Here is a 20,595-nt window from a genome sequence, read left to right as displayed (position 1 = left end):
GCAGAGACGGCGGTCTCCGCTGCCTCCGAAGTTGTCCACGACAATAGACGGCGGCAGCCACCCCGCCCTATCCAAAGTGAAAACCTTCGAGGTTACGCGCGTTCAGCCGTCCTTACTACGCAAAAGATTTCGGCTCGAAGGTCATGAGATTTTTGCGGAGTAAGATGTCTTCCAGAGTAAAATATTTCCCTTCACCTCCCCATTTTCTCTCACCCTACACAAAGTAGCCAACCGAGACAATTACCCAGGTTTCTTTGCCTTCCGTTCCTGTCCTTCGTTCCTTCGGCTGCATACAATTCGGAACGCCGAATATATTGGAACCCTAAGGCCTGGTTCACACTTACAGTTAATCCGCTGCCACCGAAGCGGAATCGACCGCGGCAATGCACAGTGGACGCTACGCCCGGCGGCTGAATTCTCGCAGATTCGCCCGCCGATTCGCAAGTGTGAACCAGGGCTAAAGGCTTTGGTTGTCGCCGACGTAATATCGACGTATAACGCGCGCGCGTTACGTTGGGGTATAATCAAATTGACAGGTTCATGCCATTAATCTTTTTTTACAAAACTTAGTAATGTCAGAACGATAATAAAGCATGTGACTTTGTTTTCAGTCTTTTTTTTTTTTAGTTTGGTATTTTGTGTGTATAATGTTATGTTTGATGTTTGTGCGTATGTTTCTTCTTCGTCTGTGTTGTGATGCACCACCGAGAAGGCATGTTACTGTTGTTTGGCAACAATACTAGATGCTACAGTTACCGTAGATATGTTCTGATTATGTTTGCAGTGCTGACGATTCTAAATCACAGGGAGAATCTGACGGACGGCTGATGGGACAGGAGCAATCCAAGTCAACAATGGTATGAACATAATGTCACCTTCTATTCTAGATCTTTCACCATCCAAAACAATGTCGGGAAGCCCGAGGTGGAGGCTCAACGAAAAAAGCCATTTTTGGCTACTGCGCGTGCTCAAATGTGTTCACGAACCTCGTTACGGTGTCATGCACTGCAGTACGACCACTCGCGGTTGATGGATGCTTTCATTTCAATTACATTTTTAAGATACTAATTTTGTGATCACTGCGTGTGGCCTAATCGACGTCTTACGAGAGTAAATATGTCCAAAGACTAGCTCGCACACTGCATGTATACTTTTGAAGATATAGCTTTGTAGGGCTAACCAACCTCAGGAGCCGCGTAAGAGCGAAATGTATAGATCGGTAAGTCCGTAACCACTAAAATATCTTAGAAAAAAAAAGGACAAACAGTGTCAGGGCCGGTCACGAGCCTGGAAGGCAAGCGCGCTGCTGCCTGTAGGAACAGCAGGATCAGAAGCAGGTAGTGTAAGAAAGCGAGCTGAGCGGGCAAGGGTGGAAAGGGGCAAGAAAGAGGAGCAGAAGCGGGTGATATGGAAAGAGAGCGTGGAACGAGCAGAAGTGGAAAGGGCAGGAAAACGCGCTTCCCCTCTCTCGGTTACCTGCAGAAAATTCAGCGCAAAGGCTTTGTATCCGGGTGGTGCCGAAGGGAAGAGCGTGCAACGTCACGAAGAAACAATGGGTTGGCGTAATCTGTTTTTTTTTTTCTTTTATACAAAACCCTGCGCTAGGCACCAACCAACCCAGGCACTGAAATACTAAAGGCTATACTCCGGCGTTCACCGTAGCAACCGTGGTGTAGCGCAGAGCAGATACTGATTGGTCGCAGCTACCCAGTTCCTCCTCGCCGGCCAGTGAAAGGTGCACGTTCTATGCTACACTTCGTTCGCTGCCTTAGGGTCCTCCTGCTGTAGGCCCCCCACCACCACCTTTAGGGTCCTCGTTCACTAGGCACCACCCGATTTTAGAGAGCCACCCACCCATATAAAACTACCGCATCTAAACGCGTCTAGTAAAATAAGAAAGCATACAGCCATTTTTTATATCATCCCTGCATTCCTTTTGATAGACCCCGTGGTACAACACGCCAAATAAATTCAACGAAACCCCTTTTTTTGGTGCTGCAGACCTTCTGGGGGCTCACGTGGACGCTGTTGCGGCTTTCGGGCCGCTGTGTTCCCGTGGCGGTGCTGGCCTTCGTGGCCTGCGCCGTGGCACTCGGCTACCAGCTCATCTGGATCAAGGAGTGGATCGATTCGTCGGTAGGGGCCACGGTCCACCGAGCCTCGGACGGATCCGATTGGATGACTGGGCTTCTCCTCCTCTGCGTTGTGGACGGTGAGCTCCAAGCCGGCCTGCAATCGCGATTCAGTTGAGAGTGACTAGGCAGTTTGCGTAGACCGTTACCGCCGTCCCGGAACGGCCTTCCGGAACCCGCTAATAGATCTCTGCGAGCAAGCGGCGCGCATGCGCAGCAGCCACGCTGCGGACAGACTAGTGGAGAGGGAAGATTGGTCTACAAGAGGTCCCCGAGGTACCTGCATTCACTCTGGCGTTCAAATCGCCACCGCGAAGCGGATCCGCTCGTTCTAACGCGATTGCGTTGAAGAGATCGTGACGCCGAAACGTCAGCGTCGGTGGCGTGCGCTAAAATCCGGGATTGGTCGATAGGGTCATGACGTCACAGCCACATGACCTCTCGCGGAAATTTCAAACAAACCACTACGCTCACGCAAAACGTGGCGTCACGCGTGGAATGAAGGTGATAAGAAAACATGACATGCATTTGCAATGGTGGGTGAACCGCGTTCGCAAGGCGGTTGCAAACGCGGTTGCAGAAAGATGTAGTACAATTTCGCGCGCGTTCGATGATGAGAACAGCCGGCAGACACTGTCTGAGACTTGTTTCTTTGTTCTATGATGGCCCTGTATAACACATGGGGCATACTGACACTCTCTGCAGGCATATTTGAAGCATACATATGCTTGTATGAAGCAAATAGGCTTTCAACAAGCGCGTCCGAAAATAATTCTGCCATCATCTCTGCACAAAACAGCGTGCCTTTTTTTTAGGATGTATAGGCAGTGTGACTGTGGCCTAATGGGCACCTGTTCTGAGGAGGGGGGGATGGCGGGGTCGCTTGATAGTTTTGGCATGCTGTGCTGTCAATATTCTGTTTTAGTAGTTATTTACTGAACTTTTCGTTTACCTTGAAACTTGAGCTATTTACTCACAGTTTCAAAAATACTCTCACAGCCGGAAGTTTCAGCACATGTTCCAGTTCAAGTTTACTGATGCTCCACAAATATTCCTAAATTGTTTTTGTTTTTTTTTCACGGGGGTTTGGGGTGGGAGGGGGGGGGGGTAAAATGTCAAAAAGATGCTTCAGTAATTAATGTACGATTTTTAGTTACACTATAATATTAGGGGAGTAGACACAGTAAATTATACAACCCACAAGAAAAATGGAACTACAAAAACGCATTTGATTTTTCTTTCTAACGAACGAAAAAGGATTAGTGTTACACACCAATGTCAGTCAATGAGTACTTCCAGTCGCTGGTGCATACTGAAGGCAAGGGAGAGTTTTGGGGATCAGACACACACTGACAGGGCAAAAAGCGCAGGGCAGATCTCTTTCGAATGCCAACAGCCATCACGCACTTGATGCTTTCCTTCGTGCTTTGGGAGCGCGAGCCCGCTCCACGCTTACGAAACGCAAATGTGTTGCCGAAGGTATCTATCTGGCGCCGAAGGCGAGACAACTGGATGCCCTCCCTGCCCTTCTCGCCCTGTCGGTGACTACGGTCCGATTAGTTTTTCTTCGCCTATTCCGCAGTGGTCGCCCGCTGTTTCGGCGGTGTCCTGCTGGCTCACAGCGGAGCGCATTTGTCCCGAACCATTCACGCGGAAATGCTGCGGTGCGTCGTGTCCAGCCCAGTGTCCTTCTTCGACACGACCCCTCGCGGTCGCATCATGAACCGCCTGTCGGCGGACCTGGACAGCATCGACTCCAAGATGTACCTGCTTAGCAAGCAGAGCCTCCAGAACGGCCTCATCATGTTCGCCCGACTAGCGGTGATCGGCGCCCAGTCGCCCACCGTGCTCCTCGTTGGAGCGGTCACCGGAGTCGTGCTCTTGTACGGATTCGTAAGTAAAGAGACGATGCGACTGCCTTTGCGATTGCCTAAACGGTGCGAGTTTCGAGCACACTGCTTGTAGCAACGGTTTTTCCCAGGAACTCTCTTAGCCTGCATTCAGACAGCTCTTGCATCGAACAATACACGCCTTATTCGCTGAAGGCATAATGACAAAACTATCTGCGGGCATGCGTCACGCATGTTCGAAGTGTGTATTCCTTAAAACATGTCTGCAGACCGTTTTTTGCGTGACCAATTTGAAAGAACCACCCTACAAACAAGAACACGCACAGTACTGTCTTTGATATGATGTGTTATTAGTGTGATCACTGCTTAACAGATCCTACAAGAGACAAGGCTAGAGACATTGTCAGAGGCCTGTTTCTTTTTTGTGGGACTGTCAGATTGACTATACCAAAACTGTTCGCAGACGTGTTATACGTTTGTCGTCACGTCTGCAGCCAACACCAGGTCCCTTGTACGATGTACGAACAATCTGACTCCGGTTAGAGAGTGTGGAGCCGCGCCTAGGCCTTACCAGTGCGTCTCACTTGGTTTGTCTCCAGAGGATCACCGTGCGGGCCTCCCACACGTCCAGGTACTTTGAGAGCGTGGCCGCGTCTCGTGTGCTGTCCCACGTGACCGAGAGCATGGATGCAATGAGCAGCATTCGGGCGTACGGGGTCGTGGAGCGCTTCTGCGACCACTTCGCCCGCCTGGCCGACGTCAACATGCGGGGCTACTTGACCTACTGCATGTGCTTTCGCTTCCTCCGGGCCATTGCGGCCGTCTGCGGTCTCGCGGTCGTCCTGTGCACTCTCCTTCTCTGCGTCATGGGAGTAGGGATGCTGGACCGCAGCAGCGTGGGACTTTCACTCAGTGCAGCGTCTACGGTGAGAGGCTCGAGAACATGGGCAGATTTAGCGATTCGTTTTTGGAGCACACGGTACCGAAATCATGCACGGTGCAGCTGGTCGGTTCCGTGTAACCGCACCTGAAAGTTAGCGTATTTTAGCGAATCGTAATATATGGTGCCTCGAAAAGCGTCTCCGACTGGTGTGCTTAGCGTCTTTTCCTGCCCATACATGAAACGTCGTCCCGAAGTGGCAACAAATGACGTCACAGAAGCCGGAGTGTCACGCTGTCGGATGTCGCGATCCTGGCGGTTGGTCGAGCGAACGCGAGTGTCGCTGTCGTCATGGCGTCAAACTTCTGGCTGCTGAAGCTTCCCTGGATTGTCATACCAGAGAGTGACCTGCAGCAGAACAGGCGTCTCTACGTCCAACACCGCTGATGGAGCTCCGCCAGGATCGCGACCGGCGACGGCATGACACTTTTATAACGTCACCAGGCGGAAATCGGAGGACCACGTTTCTGAACGCGGTAAACACACCAGCTGGAGACGCGTTCCAGGCACCATAGTAAAACTACGGTGCCTGAAACGCGCCTCCGATTGGTGTGTTTACCGCTTCAAAAAAAGTGGTCCCTCGATTTCCGCCTGGTGACGTCATAGAAGTGTCATGCTGTCGCCGGTCCCGAACCTGGCGGCGTCCCTATAGCTGTGGTGTATGTGGCAGACGCCTGCTCTGCTGCAGGTCGCTCTCCAATGCGGCAGTCCACGTAAGCTAAAGCAGCTGGAAGTTGGGATGCCTGGAACGCCGTGACGACAGCGACACTTTCTTTCGCCTGTGGTTTTCGCCAGCATTTCTACGACCAACCGCCAGGATCGCGACATGCAACAGCATGACACTCCGGCTTCCGTGACGTCATTTGTTGCCACTTTGGGACCACTTTTGATGTATGGACGGGATAGGACGCTAAATACACCAGTTGGAGACACGCTCCAGGCACCATAGTAAAACTTGCGCGACCGCGTAAACGATGATGATGATTGCGTTTGACCAAGAGCGCCATCTTCGAGTAAACACGTGAAGCTGTCTGCATCGCGCAAATCCGTGGCTCGTGTTTCCGGCTTGCGACTGATGTTAACAAGACGGGCGACTCACCACTTTCCGCTAAGAATCAAGACCTACGATGCTAGGTACAGTTAAAAGGTCTGAAGGACCGCAAGGATAGGGAATGTGTCTCCGTCATCTTTAACTTAAACGACATCGTTTACATTGTGTGCCGTCGAGCCAAATTATTTCATCTGCTGGCGGTCGCCACGGCAACTCGTCAGTCCGCAGATCGCAGAACTTTACTAGCATGCGTAGTTTACAGTATTCACGATCGTTTACCACTGTGAGCAGTCCTCGAAATGATTTGGTTCAACCTATGAAATGAACCAGAGTAACAGGACGGCACATCGCCGTCCGCTGTCCTTGGGCGCCAAACCGACCGCCATCTTTTATTACCCGAGTCGTGAACGGTGCTGGCTGCTTTGAGGTGACGACTCCAGCGGCCGGAGTGGGAGAATCGAGCGAAAAAGGCCTCCCGAAGCCCACAACGACTCGCGCGGAAATGCGCAGTAACGTTGGCGATGCGTTTGAAGACGAACAGTTCGTGTGGAAATGACCCGCTAAAACTCCCTAATATTCAGCTACCGTTCTACCCATTCAGCTAGGCTGAGAGGAGAGAGGAAAACGAGCATCCATGTTTGGGCGTGCCACCGTAGCTGATGGTGAAAACGGCCGTGTGCCCTTTCTCCCTTCGACCCCCCCAAATCGATTGAAATGTCCGTAGGAAACGGCCAGTTTGTCGTCTGCTACCGGGATCGGGCACGTGCCGTTTCCCTCTATCACTTTGACGACTCCGCTAAAATGTCTGGATGTATATATACACATCCAGGTAGCAGGGTGGGGAAGGGGGGGGGGGGGGCATTAAAAATGCCCTTCCCCCACGTCCTATTGCTTCCTCACACACACCCGTTTTAACCCCAAACGGAGTTAACAGCAAGACAGCTAGAACAAGGAGCACTCCCAATTGGTTTTGTCCGTAATCCTCATGCTCGGCCAGGCGACTGCTTCACTTAATGTTTGCCTTCTTTTCGCCTGTCCCCGCCCCCACACACACACTTTGCGACTTGCTGTCCGGCCCCTCTGTGTCGGCTTCGTGACCACTCGGCCCGAAGCTGCAAAATAGTTGCCGATCCCTGATCTGGAAGATCCAGCCGCAAACGCAGCGGCATTGTACTAGGCCGAACACTCCATGACGTCATGAAATCACGTCTAATCCTAGTACTTCACTCCTCGTCGGAGAGATTAGATTAGGTTCTGATGTGTGCTAACCAAGTCGCATGCCCAATTTCGCTTCTTACTTTAGGCGTAGCTTAAATTTGCTCTAGTCCTATCTAACGAGACCTGGAAACTGTTTTGTTTTGTTTCTTTCTCTCGTCCAGATACCCATGTCCCTGATGTACATCTGCGTGAGCTCGTTCTCGGCTCTTCAGATGGTCGTGGCATTCGAGAGATGCATCGAATACATGGAACTTCCTGCTGAGGTAGGAGCTATAGGGCGATTAATGCTTAGCTAAAGAATGGGGGTAGTTCACATTGCGCGTTCACTTCGTCCCTCTAAATTTGATTTGCTACCTTCACTCCCACGTCCTCTCTTTAACCCTTCTTCATATAAGAGTCTGATGAACTTTTTTCCCAGTAGTGAGCGCCGTCGGGAAGGGGGTTGTCTGAGAACTACATATGAAGGGCAGCTCAACATGCCTTGAGTGCTGCAAGTTATGAATACAGACGTCAGAGTAAAGCAAAACACTGCTCCAGAGGCACATACGGCTTCACGCACATTGCACACGCAAAAAACAACCACACGAAGTCGATTCTTGATCGGTATCCAAGCGTGCGAAGGCACAGACAAGCAGCACTTCGGCGTGTCGAGGAAGCTTTGATCACGCCGCGAGACCGTCGAAACTTGCTTTCGACGAATTGTGCCTTTTTCCTGCGGCACTGCGCTTTCGTAAAACTTTTCCACGTGTTCTCAATGGCAAGTCTCAACCCTTACATAGGGTCTTAAAACTCTTCTTCGGTGAATTACGACTAAAGAATAGAAAACGGGCTGTCTTCAGCACGCTTGCTCCAGCCTCTGCAACCCTAGCAAAAACATGATTTCGCAGCATGCAAGATAGCCGTCCGCTAGCCGCACTCGCGGAGCGGGGAAGCGCGATCCAGCAATTGTCATGAAGATCGCTGTCCCCACCAATCAGCAACAATATATCCCCGCACCCGAGACATTACAGACTCAGTGTTATCAAGCTCGTGTGAAATTCTGCATGGTTCGACATAGTCTAATGGCAAGTGTGCTGTTAGATTGAGTGTTGCTAGGTTTTTATGAATGAGGATTCCGACAGAAGTTGGCGGAATTCCCCATCAGTCTGGTAACACTGCGCGAAGTGAAGTATCACCAAATCATTGGAACCTCGAAAAATAAGTGCTTTGTGTATAGTCATCAGGCTGCCAGTTCTATAAGATTTACTAGAAGGAAGAAAAACTCGATTCTTTATTCAGTTGAATGCATGTACCTTTATATAAGACTACAACTAACGTATTTGAAATGCACATCCATGCATCTTAACCACAAAGAGAAATATTGAAAACATAAACAATTTACTTTTTTTTTTTTTTTTTGTGTGAAAGCGAACGTAGAAGGGAGTTTTTGGCCATGATGTTTTCCTCGTATTAGGTGGACGAGGCAGAACACAAGAACGAGCCGAGCAACGATGTTGTCAAGCCCGACGGACAAGACTGGCCCAGTCAGGGCAAGGTGGAGTTCGACTCCTTCGCTGCCTCCTACAGGCCTCAAATCCTGCCAGACGTGCTGAGGTGCGTCAGCTTTACCGTTGAACCGATGCAAAAGGTGAGTTCCTGTCAACCTTGCCAGGTAATAAACATACCTTGTTCTTACGGCAATCGATATATTTTTACTATTACGTACGTCCCAAGGCACGTTGTTGTGTAAGTTCTTTGTTAGAGCAAAGGAAACGACCTTTCTGCTCTGCGGGGGAAATGTGCTTTCGCGGGTAAAGTTTAAAGGTATTCATCTTTTCTTTTTTTTTTTCTTAAATTGGGAATATGGTAATATTTATTTCATTCTAGCTCACCGAGGTGACTTAAGCTTGACGATGGAATACATACAGCATGTACAATATTATTGACGCCAGTCTTGTACACGTTACTAGGAAAAAGTAATTAAAATTACAATTGCGAAAGTGCTCAATTTAATTACTTTATTACCTGAGAAGAAAAGTAATTGGCCGTTGCTTGAAAAGTAATCGTTACTTCTTAGATTATTTTGTATTTTCAAAGGGACAGATTTTTTCAGCCGGTTTGAAAACTGCAGCTTTCAAACCGGCTAAAAAAATCTGTCGCACTGTTCATTAGTCAATAAGGCTTACCGAACTATTAACTACTGATCTTCTAAATCCTCCGATTTTGGACAACCATCCTCCCGCCAGAGACACTGAGCCCTATGCTACACGGCGGGACCAAGCGGCACCAATTGGGACAGGAACAAAGCCGTCTGCTTGTGCAATTGGTCAGCGGCGAGACGCTGACCAACAGCAGCAGAAGGCGTTGTCCTTTGGCCCCGCTAGGTCCCGCCCTGTAGCATAGGGCCCTTGGTTCGAAGGATCCCTGCTAGAAAACTGGTACAAAAATCGTTTTTAGGAAAGGGAGGAAAAAATAAGTAACGGATTAAAGTAATTTATGCACCTCTAACAGTAATCATTCTACTCTCGTCATTGCTTCCTAATCGACGTATTCAAATCATTACAAAGGCACTCCAAAATTTATCGATTAGAAGTTTTTCTACTACTCGTGATGAACTCCGCACAAGTTTGTACGAGATGGATCAAGGCGAAAAAAAGTTCGCGACGTGGCAGCTAACACATGTCATGACCATATCCTGGCTCGTTTCCAATTCGTTTCTATGCGACCGTGTAACGTGTGGGCTATCAGCGTCACCGGTTATTTATAGGCACGAATATAGTTTGAAAGACAAGATGACGCGTGAGACGCTCGGCAGCGCCACGGGACGGAACAATTGGATTTGAAACATTAGGTTCGGTTTTCGAGCCTTTCGACGCCTTGCAAACGTCCAGTCCGTCGTATCCTATTACAGTCCCGCACTCAGTAACTATCTGAGTGTCTTGCTCAATTTGAGCCTTCTTGAAAGGAAACTCATAGTCGCTGACACTCAAAGAAACGCAAAGCGTGACTCCAAAAAGCTTGTTAGCGCCTCGCAGCCAATGGGATTACAGCATCAGCCGACAAGAACGCTTAAAGGCAAATCCCTAAACCAAAAATCGTGAGCGTGTTGATAAGCCACGCCCGAAGTTTCTTGAAGTGACTATGTGCCGGGAGACTAAGGGAGAGGAGGAAACGCTCGGGGACATCAGACCGCCTAGCTCTGGTTCGAATGATTATAACGTCGATTATGATGCTGATAATGATTATAACGTTAGAACACGGAACGCCGACATCCGGCGTTTGGATCTCGCGCTCCAACGCATTCGGCCAGTGCAATGGAGACAAATGTAGACCATAGCTTTGGGTCTATTCTCTAATCATTCGAACCAGAGCTTGGCGTTCTTACGTCTTCGTGCGCTTTTCTGCACTTCTCCCTCAGTTTCTCGGCAGATAGAAGCCTACCGACGTTGCACGTCGATGTTTTAGCTAAGAGATTTCACTTCTTCAGAGCTGTCTCTCAGTCTCGCCATGTGTCTTACGGGAACGCTGACCGCCCACACTCTTTCCAATTGGCTTCGACTATCTCGAAGATTTTCTCAGACTGCACAGGCTTCAAACAAGGAATCGCGTTCCTCTTCATGTGATTGTTCCGCGTTCGTTCCCGCCAGGTTGGCGTGGTGGGAAGAACCGGCGCCGGAAAGTCTTCCCTGGCACTGGCCCTCCTCCGGATCTTGAGGAGCTCCCACGGCAGCATCCGCATAGACGGCCTGGACATCGCGCAGGTTCCCCTCAGGAAGCTGCGCAGGGGCATCACCCTGATCCCTCAGGTAGGACCACGGACCGCTCACGTCATACCAAAGGCTCTGTTATATTTGACGTCGAGCGTAGCAAACGCGGAGTGGCGCAGCGCGCACAGATACTGATTGGTCGATGATATCGAGTTCCTGCTCTCCGGCCAATAGGGAGTTTTCGCAGATGGTTTTCACCGTCCCACAACGGCTTTCCGCAACCCGCTACGATACCCGGGACTCTACAGTCAAGGCCATCGGCGCGCAAGCGCAGTAGCGGCTTCTTCGTTGCGGAGGGCTTAGCGGAGGGGAAAACGCGGTCTACGAAAACTCCCTAATGAATAAGTGTCGTGTCCGAATGCCGTCCCAAACGGGGGGCGTTGTTTTGTACCGTCACGACTAGTTATCTCCGGATATGGGGGGGGGGGGGGGGGGGGGGGAGTGGGGGAGGGGGAGGAAGGGGCAAAAAGCTGTCAAGGTTTTTTCTTTTGTTTTTTTCTTGCCCTTTTTACAGCCTTCATCAGCGGTTCTCAACTATCGATGTTTCGCGCACCATTATGTATCGGCGGAGATGATGGAAGACGCCGTTTGTGGTGAAGGGAAGGGAAAGTTTAGATTAATTATGATAGTGATTTAATAAATGAATATAACTAAGGGCTAGTGTAATGTGGACTTCACCTACTGACATATACACCGGAAAACTAACCCGAAACTTTGAACGTTTCTTCTCAATTGAGGGAAAGGCAACTTTTATTTTCGGGCTCGACTGATGAGGCTGGGCTTCGCAGACCCCTAGAATGACTTCGCAACCCCAAAGGGTGCGCGGAACCCTATTTGAGAACCACTGGTCTACATAATGAAGAAGAGAAAAAAAAAAAAAAAACCTATATATGGCTTCACGTGTCTACTATATTTCGATCATTGGTTGGAGCTTGCCTTCTGCCATACCAATAATCTTAGCCTCCTTTATATACTCACAAAGCCTATACTCTGTTTCACCTCGTCATGTACCGCAGGAAAGGCTAAAAGCGCGAGCTCCTTGTTCTAGGGCACATCTCGGCGGCACAAGCTCTCGTGCGTTAATAGTAGCTCCCAACGCTATGAGCTTGCGCTTCTAGCCTTGTCTGCAGTACAACATAAGGCGAAACGGAGTATAGCAGTTCGATGACGGAGCCATGGAGTGCCTGGTCGCAGATTTGGATCGCGAGGATCTGGTAGCACAGAGCATTTCTCGTGGAGTCTGGTACTCAGCGCAGACCTTTTCCAGCGGCGAGAACCCGAAACATGGTTTTCAAACCCGACGAGAAAAGAAGCGGCAGCCCGAGGAACGCGAGGAGCACGAGCGGACATTCCATCGCTCGGGACAAGTGTGTTTCGGCGTCTCGCCGCAGCGGGGTGCACGTTACATGACTCTTGTCTGCCGCATTACCTTTTCATTTTCGGCGATCGCGTCACGTGACAATCTGCCGGGCTTGATCAGTACAAAGGAGGCTATGCCATAACTAAATGAATGGTTCAAACGTGAAGTGGCCGACAGCTGCGTCTATAAATGTTTGCGTGTGTTTGAAGCAAAATAAAAATATTAACTTTAGGCAAATTAAGCGGACAAGATTCCACTGTACTTATTCATTGCGTTAATATTGTGTTTTTTCACCAACGATTGTGGGCAGCCACACTATATTGAAGACGGATTGGGGCTAAGTCGTCAATGACGTCGTTTTAGTTACCACGGATTATCATAGCCACGTGCAACAATGTTGGACTCAGCCCAAATATGAAGGGACCGTAGTGAAAAAGAGCGCGACCAGCACGATGGAAAAAAGAGAGATGTCCATTCTAATGAAGTTCCTCCCGTAAATTCAGCATTTACTTTACATTATCCTGCTCAGGATCCAAACCTGGTGCGGGGCAGCTTACGCGAGAATTTGGACCCCACCAATTCGCATTCCGACGAGGAAATCTGGGAAGCGCTCGATCAGGCGCACCTGAAGGACCTCGTGTCCCAGGACCCCAAGCGGCTGCTCCTGGAAACTGGAGAAGGAGGCTCCAACTTGAGGTAGGTGAAAGCTTTTGTCACTGACAACTTAAGAAACGCCGGGCCATCTTGTTAAGGCCACGCTTCTTGCTTCGTTATTCCTCGTTATGGCGTTGGTTTGGACTGCGGAACAATAATAAGATCCCCCAGACTTGCCACGTCCTGCCTTTCTTGAGTTGACACTGACTGTGCGGAGAGCAAGTCGTCTGTTTCTCGCGTAGGGGTTGCGATGACGTCAGAACGTCGCTGTGTTCTGATTGGCTTTGATTGGAGGGATTCTGGGTAGACCTCAATGCTAGATGCCTTGAGGTCTACCCACTATTTTGCTTTTTCAATTAGCCAATAAGAGTTCGGTGTTAAGACATCATCGCAACCCCTGTGCAAGAAGCAGACGAACTTACGCTCCGCGTAACTCAATGGAATTTGACGTCCTCACGACATAACTATTTCGAGTCCTAAACATGACAAGCTAAATTAACAGATATATGGTGTCCCTTAATGACACCTTCTGGCGCTCATACTTTTCGCCGTCGTTTTAATCGCAACTATGATTTATTACTGAAACCTGTGTGTGTTTGAGTCGTCTCGTAGAGTAAAACCCTAGTCTAGGATAAAATCACTATGTTTAACTAGTCTGTGGCAACCTAAGACCTGCCTGAATAGCTCCGCCTCCTGCACGCAACCATTGCCTTCCATCGTGCTTTTGAATCGCATGCGCCGAAGTTTTATCGAAGGTATAAAGCTCGCCCTGGAAGCGCAGCTTCTGCCGCAGATCCTATGTCGCAGCAGACGGCTGACAACTTCAACGGCGTGCATTTATTCCCTTTCGTCCGTTTCCCATTTCGGCAACGAGGCAGCGCCAGTTTTACCACGAGACATCAAAATATGCTCCCCGCTTCTTTCCTTCACGTCTTTTCCGCTGGACGGCGTCTCCTCCACCAGGGTTGATATTAAAAACGCTGGCTAGATGGCTCGAGCCTCCGCCCGATTCGAAGGGTTCAGCCACGTGCATCTATTCATTTAATGCAATGTCTTGCCACGCTGCGTGCAGCACGGGTCAGCGCCAGCTTGTGTGCCTTGCTCGGGCCATTCTTCGACAACCCCGGCTGCTCCTTCTGGACGAGGCCACGTCGCAGATGGATGGCGACACGGACAGACTTATCCAGGCAACGCTTAGGGAAGGATTCGCCCACTGCACTCTCATCACGATAGCACACCGAATACACACCGTGCTCGACTACGACAGGTGAAGTACCCTTGAGGATACATTCATATGTGCTATTATAGGGAAGCTGCTCCGAAATATTGGTGGTCGCCAAGTTCGCCTCGGAATGAGTTCAACCCACCAAGAGACACAACTGAACTAGTAAGGGGAAGTCCTCAAGGTAGAAAGGTATACAAAAGTAATTCACTTCCACCTGAAGTTGAGCATAACACACGCTATTTAGGCAACTGGTGGCCGCTGAAAAAATCCGCCCGGTCCTAGATTTGATCTTGGCACCTCTCCTTAAAATCTTGGAATCTTGGACTGAATTTATTCTTGCGTGAATCTTCTCCACCTTTGAGACTTCCCCTAATATCATTACATTAAATTATTAGGGAGTTTTCGTAGATCATTTTCGCCGTACCGAAACTCTCTGCGCAACCCGCTACGATACCCCGAACTCTACAGTCGAAGCCACCGGCGCGCAGGCGCAGTAGCAGCTTCTTCGTCGCGGAGGGCTTAGCGGAGGGAGAAACGCGGTCTACGAAAACTCCCTATTAACGCCTGATCTTGCTCTTGTGATGGTTACGATCAAGACTGGTAGCAATTGTTAACGTCACTCTGCTCTATACTGAAGGCTAGCTCCTGGTTTTCTTAAATTGGTAGAGCGTTCCCCTTCTCTTGGTCCCGGAATCAAACCGCGGACCAGGCGGATTTCCCCAGAGTCCACCGGTCGCCAAAAGGGCGCTATGTTTTATTTCAGGTGGAAATTAATTTATTATTGCGTTTTTTGCAAACTCAAGAGCTCTACTGGCAACACTGTGTGCATTCGAATGCACACAACGTTGCCAGTATAGTTGTCCTGCGCTCCGCTCCGTCGCTCTGATTGACTCGATCAGACAAAGCGGAGAGCAAGTCGTCTGCTTCTTTCACAGGAGTTTCAGTGACGTCAGAAGGACGCCGAGTCCTGATTGGCCTTGATTGAAAGGATAGTGGGTAGACCTCAAAGTAAGCTGTCTTGAGGTCTACCCACTATTTTGCTTTCAATCAGCCAATAAGAGCTCGGCCAATAAGAGCAAGATCAGTCAATAAGAGAAAGAAGCAGACGAACTTGCGCCGTATAGCCTTCACTCTTTTACAAGTTATGCTGAAACGAAGTATAGTAATACCGTACACGCCTTCTTCCTTTCAGAATCCTCGTGATGGACGACGGTCGTGTTTCTGAGTTCGGTTCGGTGGCCGAGCTACTCTCCAACACGGGCTCTGTGTTTCATCGGATGGCGGAGGAGGCAGGGGTGCTGCAAAGTGACGAAACGGACTCAACTGGCTCTCTATAATAAATCCCCTTGATAAAGGCGTTTTTAACAAGTACCGCTAACCATTGTTGTGGAAAAGCACGAGACATATGCCACGAGCGGGCGCTCCGCCGCCATTCGCATCCAAGGGCCGCTCATATCAGTGTTGTGCTACACTGTAGCCAACGTTACTAGATTACCTCAGTAGTGTACTCCTGCGGAAAGGGGTACCCCTCCTCACTCACTTCAATCCGTCTGCCGTCGTTCGAAGCGCCATCTACATTTTCGTTTCATAACTGTGCGTTCCATAGAGCTGCCAACGAGCTGCGTGGAGCTAGAGGAACTGTATATGCTCCGCTTGCGGAGCAGAGCCTATACAGTTACTCTAATTAGAGCAGAGCTGAAGCGCCATGTAGACGCAGTGCATCGAAACGTTCGTATCCCATAGAATACAGCGCAGTTACCAAAGCAGCCGCCCGGCGCACGTCGAGAGGCGCCAAGCGAGTCGTGGTAAGTGAGGGGAAGGGGGGGGGGGGGGACACTCTTCGTGCATGCGGCGTCTATGAGCAGTTCCGTAACTGAGCTAATCTTATAACGTTGACTGTAGCTGTGCCGTCATTTGCTTCCAAGGGCCGCTCGAGACACGGGCCTCGTGCACTCGCGCATTTGACGCTACTTCCAAGACAAACGCAAACACAACGAGAGGCTTTACTCTATAGACCTTTCCAAAAAGAAGCGTGTGGCCGGTGCCATTTTGAGTGTTCGTGTGTATGGCGCGTGCTTTGCTCACGTTCCGAAGCGACGAACACGCACGTGCTGGGCTGTGAAGATCGCACGCTGGACTGTGATTTTGAAAATATTGGAAAGGTGGATAGACCTTTCCAAGAAAGAGCGTGTGGCCGGTGCCATCTTGAGTGTTCGTGCGTATTGCGCGTGCATTCCTCGCTTTTCGAAGCGACGAACACGCACGTGGTGGACTGTGAAGATCGCACGCTGGACTGTGATTTTGTAAACATTAGAAAGGTCTATAGCAGTGCTCTATAGTGCAGTGTACCGCCATCTGCAGGTTGATCGGCGCACTTGTCACGCACGTGAGGAATTTACATCCCGTGGCATTAATATTTATGTTCTGATATTTCTCCAAGACGGTGGTTTCCGCGTCTCCGATGGTTCCGTCTAATATGTATTATTCCTTAGGATCTATTTGAACGTTCAGTGTTCTGGGTCACCTTGCATGAAAAAAAAGGAGCTATATTTATATGTCTGTAAGCTTGTAGAAAGGTTGGTACGGCTAACAGATGACCACCATTAAGGTTGTGTAGTTCGTCTGTCCACATATTGTCTTCGAGAAATTAAAGGGACCGTGCACCGATTTGGGTAGGAACATTTCTCACTTTATACTAGCTTACTGGCATTATAGTGGGACCCAAGAATACTCGAACGCAACGCCACTGGCCAAGACGCGTCTTCGTCGCGTTGGAATTCCAAGGATAAAAGCGGAACTTCTCTCCCAGTCTCTTCTTCAGAAAACGTGATAACGGAGCTGTGAGGACGATGCCAGCAATGCGGTTTCCAGGAGTTCGTCATCGAGCTTTGCGATTCCCCCCCCCCCCCCCCCCCCCCGTGACGATATTTAAATACAGCTCACACAGTAGGACAAGAAGACTGCGTAGGCATTCGATTTTGGCTCGTGACAATCAACGCCTCGACATGCATATGGGTTGTGGCTCGTGCCTAATCACTGGGATGTCGGGAACAGCCGAAACTTACCAGTGGGTGGAACTCAGCGCGCTTCCCTCACACGGGGATAGATGGCGCGCAAGTATGGGGTCTTTCCCAAACCGACCGCATCGGTTGTTTCTCTTATTCCCTCGCTCACCGCTTCTTTTTGTACCTCACCGCCGCCACATAGTTGCCAGAGTCCGTAAGTCTGTGTTCTCTTCCTTCTCCTTCGAAATAAGGCTCACCTTTGTGCGCGATGATGGAACCGTTGATCGACAGAGCGCCAAAGCAAAATACTAGGCCAGCCACTGGCCGCACACCAACACCCCGCCACCACATTGCCAAAAAGGCGAGCACGCTACGTCGCCGACACCATGGCCGCCGAGGAAGGACCTCATACCTCAGCGCCCTCCGCGGCAGCGCGGAACTATTGACTCCTGGTTCGAGGCTATCACCAAACACGATCTGGTCGCTTGCTCCCCGCGGGAAGAGCAGCCAGGGTCACCACCTAAATATGTTTCTTCCACCATGGTTAAAAATGTAGGTGGCAGACAGTTTTGGGTAAGCTACTTTTAGAAAGTCATTAGTTACAGATAGTTTGTCAAAAATGTATTAAAGTTACAGTAACTTAAAAATTAAAGTAACGCGTCACAGTTGCAGTTACTTCGTCATAGTAATTCAGTTATTTTCAAGATACGTTCGTGTGTTTTTTTAATTAACTATGAAGACTGATGAAAACACACAATGACTACGATTTTATATTTATTATTTTCCTCTTTCTCTTAAGAGGTCTCTTATTCTCCTTCCTCAGCAGAGAGGAGAGGGTGATGCCGATCAATACACGGGTCCATTGCAATAATAGGGAGGGGAGGAGAAGGCTGAGCCAACTGAATAAATTGGAAAAGACCGTTAGTACCCAACAAGGTAAACAAAGGAGGGAACGAAAACAACACAAAGTCGTCTCGGAATGCGTTCCGCTTTTTTTTAAATTTCTTTTATGTAACGCAGAATAAAAATCTCGACCGTGGATCACGGTCTCACGGCATCTGGGAAAAGGCAAGTCAACCAGAAGAAACATCGTCTGTGGCCTCGGTCAAACAATATCTACTGGAGGCGGCTAGCTTTCGCAAAGAAAGCTATCGCCGCGACTTCTGCGTCACCGACTACAGAGGCTTTCGTTTGGCCCTAAACAGTTCAACGCTAAATGTCTAGTTGTCACGTGTTTCCGCGAGGTGACTTTGTCCCTTGGCTGAAGAGGCGGGAGTGCTCACTCCAAAAAGGTCTGTGCGTCTGTTTTCACGCACAACACTCGGATCAGCGCAACTTACGGAGGCAGCCCAGCGAATGACGATGCGGAAACATATGTTTAGACCAAAAAACGCAGTCTGAGTTGTGAGATTAAGCCATGCAAAACGTCACGCTTGCGTTGCTTAATGTCACAACCCAGTCTGCGTTTTTTGGTCTAAACATTAGTTTCCGGATCGTCATTCGCTGAGCTGCCTCCGTAAGTTGCGCTGATCGGTTCTCCGAGTGTTGTGCGTAAAATTAGACGCACAGACTTTTTTAGAGTGTTTGATGAGGTCGGAAAGGGTGAAGACGGAACGAGAGAACCACCGACAAAAAGGTTGAAATTAAGCAAATGCTAAATGAGCTTTTCCGCGCGATGAAAAAAAAAAAAAGTAGATAGACGTCTGCACTTCGCGCCAACACTTTGCTACGACGAAAGAAAAAAAAAATTTGAATCCTTATTTTATTTTTTTGCGTGTAATGTGGGGCATATTCCCCGCACATGGTCGAACCCGCTGTAGTGTTCACAAAATAGGGTCATTTTTTTCCCCCGAAAGTTATCTTTATCTTTGCAGATACTTTTTCGTTACATTTTCACGAAGTATTTAACATATCGTTACAGTTACTTAAAAAAAATGTATCGAGTTACAGTTAAAAGGTATAAAACAGAAAGTAATAAGCTACAGCATCGCGGTACTACCCAAGACTGGCGGCATGCATGATAATCGGCACCAGATCACGTGCCCGCTTTTTTTGGCTTCCAGTTGAGGGGGTAAAGGACGTTGTTCGTTTTTCTGTTCTTTTCCTGCGACTGCTGATCCGTAGAGAGAGAAAACGCAACCTGGGTTTTAAGGGGTTATAAATGTCAAGGAATAATTCTAAGCTGTATTTATTGAAAGCGGAAAAATTGTTGCATCACCCCTTTAAGCTCTGAATGGCGATATAAGCTGCATGATTATTTTCGGGGAAGTTTAATGAATTACGGAATTTTATGGGGTGGTGACGTTTCTCGGGGCTTAAGCTTTGAGGCTCTGAAACGTAAAAGTGTATGTTGAAGAAATAACTTTTTTTTTTTTCGCAAAAATGTCAGGCATTCCTTTTTTATGAAAACGACAATTGTAAAACAATTTAAACAAATCTCGACTATTGTATATTCGTAATAAAGTCCACACCATCATGTTTTAGATTAATATCCCTATTTTTTAAACATTGTATGTATACCAACTTCATTTAGAGGCAAAGTCTTTATTTTAGTCAATGCTTTAGGTGCACTGTTGAACACCGATAAAATAACAATGTGAATTTAAATTGCCCAGAAACAGGACCAAGATGAAAGCCGATGAGGCACCATACATACAAAAGACGTAAGCGAGGTTTATTAGAATAATGAGCCGTAATAACCTTCTGAGCACCGTGCGTTAGTGACTACCTTGAAAATATATGCGTTGCCGCAATTTAGGAAAAACGAAGCAAAAATCTACATGAAACCCCAGACGTTTCATGATGTATTGGTTCCAACACGTTTCTTTGTATGCAATTTACTTCAACATAACCCTTTGTAGCTGCCTTTTTCTCATAATTGCTGAAGATGGTTATTCAAAATGTGCTTACGGCGCGCGTCGTGAAGCGATGTGACTCAACGCCAAAAATTTAAATATCCAATGTTAGCTCTACACATTTCACAAACAAAAACGGTGAGCGCCAGTCTTTTGTAAAAGTTTAATTTCACTACAGATAACTTAAAATGTATTAACGAATTGAACGTGTACGCTCAGTTAACGCGTCCTCGTCATCAACGTATATTTTAACCCTGCTAATGAACGCTTACACTTTGAATCTGGTACTGACGAGCACTTAACCAAATATTTGTATCGCGGACATTCTTTATAGGTTAATAGAAATAAATTCTTAAATACGAATACCTCAAATATTATTTACGCGTTTATTTGTTTATTAATTGCGCTTATGAACAGCTGACGCCTCGGTAATAACACAGAAACAGGGAGATCTCGAGTTTTTTCAGAGACAAGTAAAATGCTAAACATTATAGTAGTTAAGAACGTGAATATCGTGGCTGCTCCGAGGGTATTATGCAAACGTTGAATTTTAGGTCGT

At 48.4% G+C, this 20,595-nt stretch overlaps 1 protein-coding gene across 1 annotated transcript in view; it reads left to right on the top strand.

The window, feature by feature from the left end:
• LOC8042678 (ATP-binding cassette sub-family C member 2) overlaps nt 1–15,541 on the top strand; it is a 44,959-nt gene extending 29,418 nt beyond the window's left edge. The window contains exons 9-18 of the mRNA XM_040501625.2: nt 785–857; nt 2,002–2,212; nt 3,715–4,025; nt 4,582–4,908; nt 7,353–7,454; nt 8,645–8,818; nt 10,818–10,976; nt 12,827–12,993; nt 14,024–14,218; nt 15,369–15,541. Coding sequence (XP_040357559.2) covers nt 785–857; nt 2,002–2,212; nt 3,715–4,025; nt 4,582–4,908; nt 7,353–7,454; nt 8,645–8,818; nt 10,818–10,976; nt 12,827–12,993; nt 14,024–14,218; nt 15,369–15,513 — 1,864 coding nt within the window. The 3' untranslated portion in view covers nt 15,514–15,541. The remainder of the gene's footprint in view (nt 1–784; nt 858–2,001; nt 2,213–3,714; nt 4,026–4,581; nt 4,909–7,352; nt 7,455–8,644; nt 8,819–10,817; nt 10,977–12,826; nt 12,994–14,023; nt 14,219–15,368) is intronic.
• Nucleotides 15,542–20,595: the final 5,054 nt, after the last annotated feature.

Source organism: Ixodes scapularis, unplaced genomic scaffold, assembly GCF_016920785.2.
Source record: "Ixodes scapularis isolate PalLabHiFi unplaced genomic scaffold, ASM1692078v2 PGA_scaffold8__174_contigs__length_109621045, whole genome shotgun sequence".
NCBI classification, from domain to species: Eukaryota; Metazoa; Arthropoda; class Arachnida; order Ixodida; family Ixodidae; genus Ixodes; species Ixodes scapularis.
This window is presented reverse-complemented; position numbering and strand designations above follow the sequence as displayed.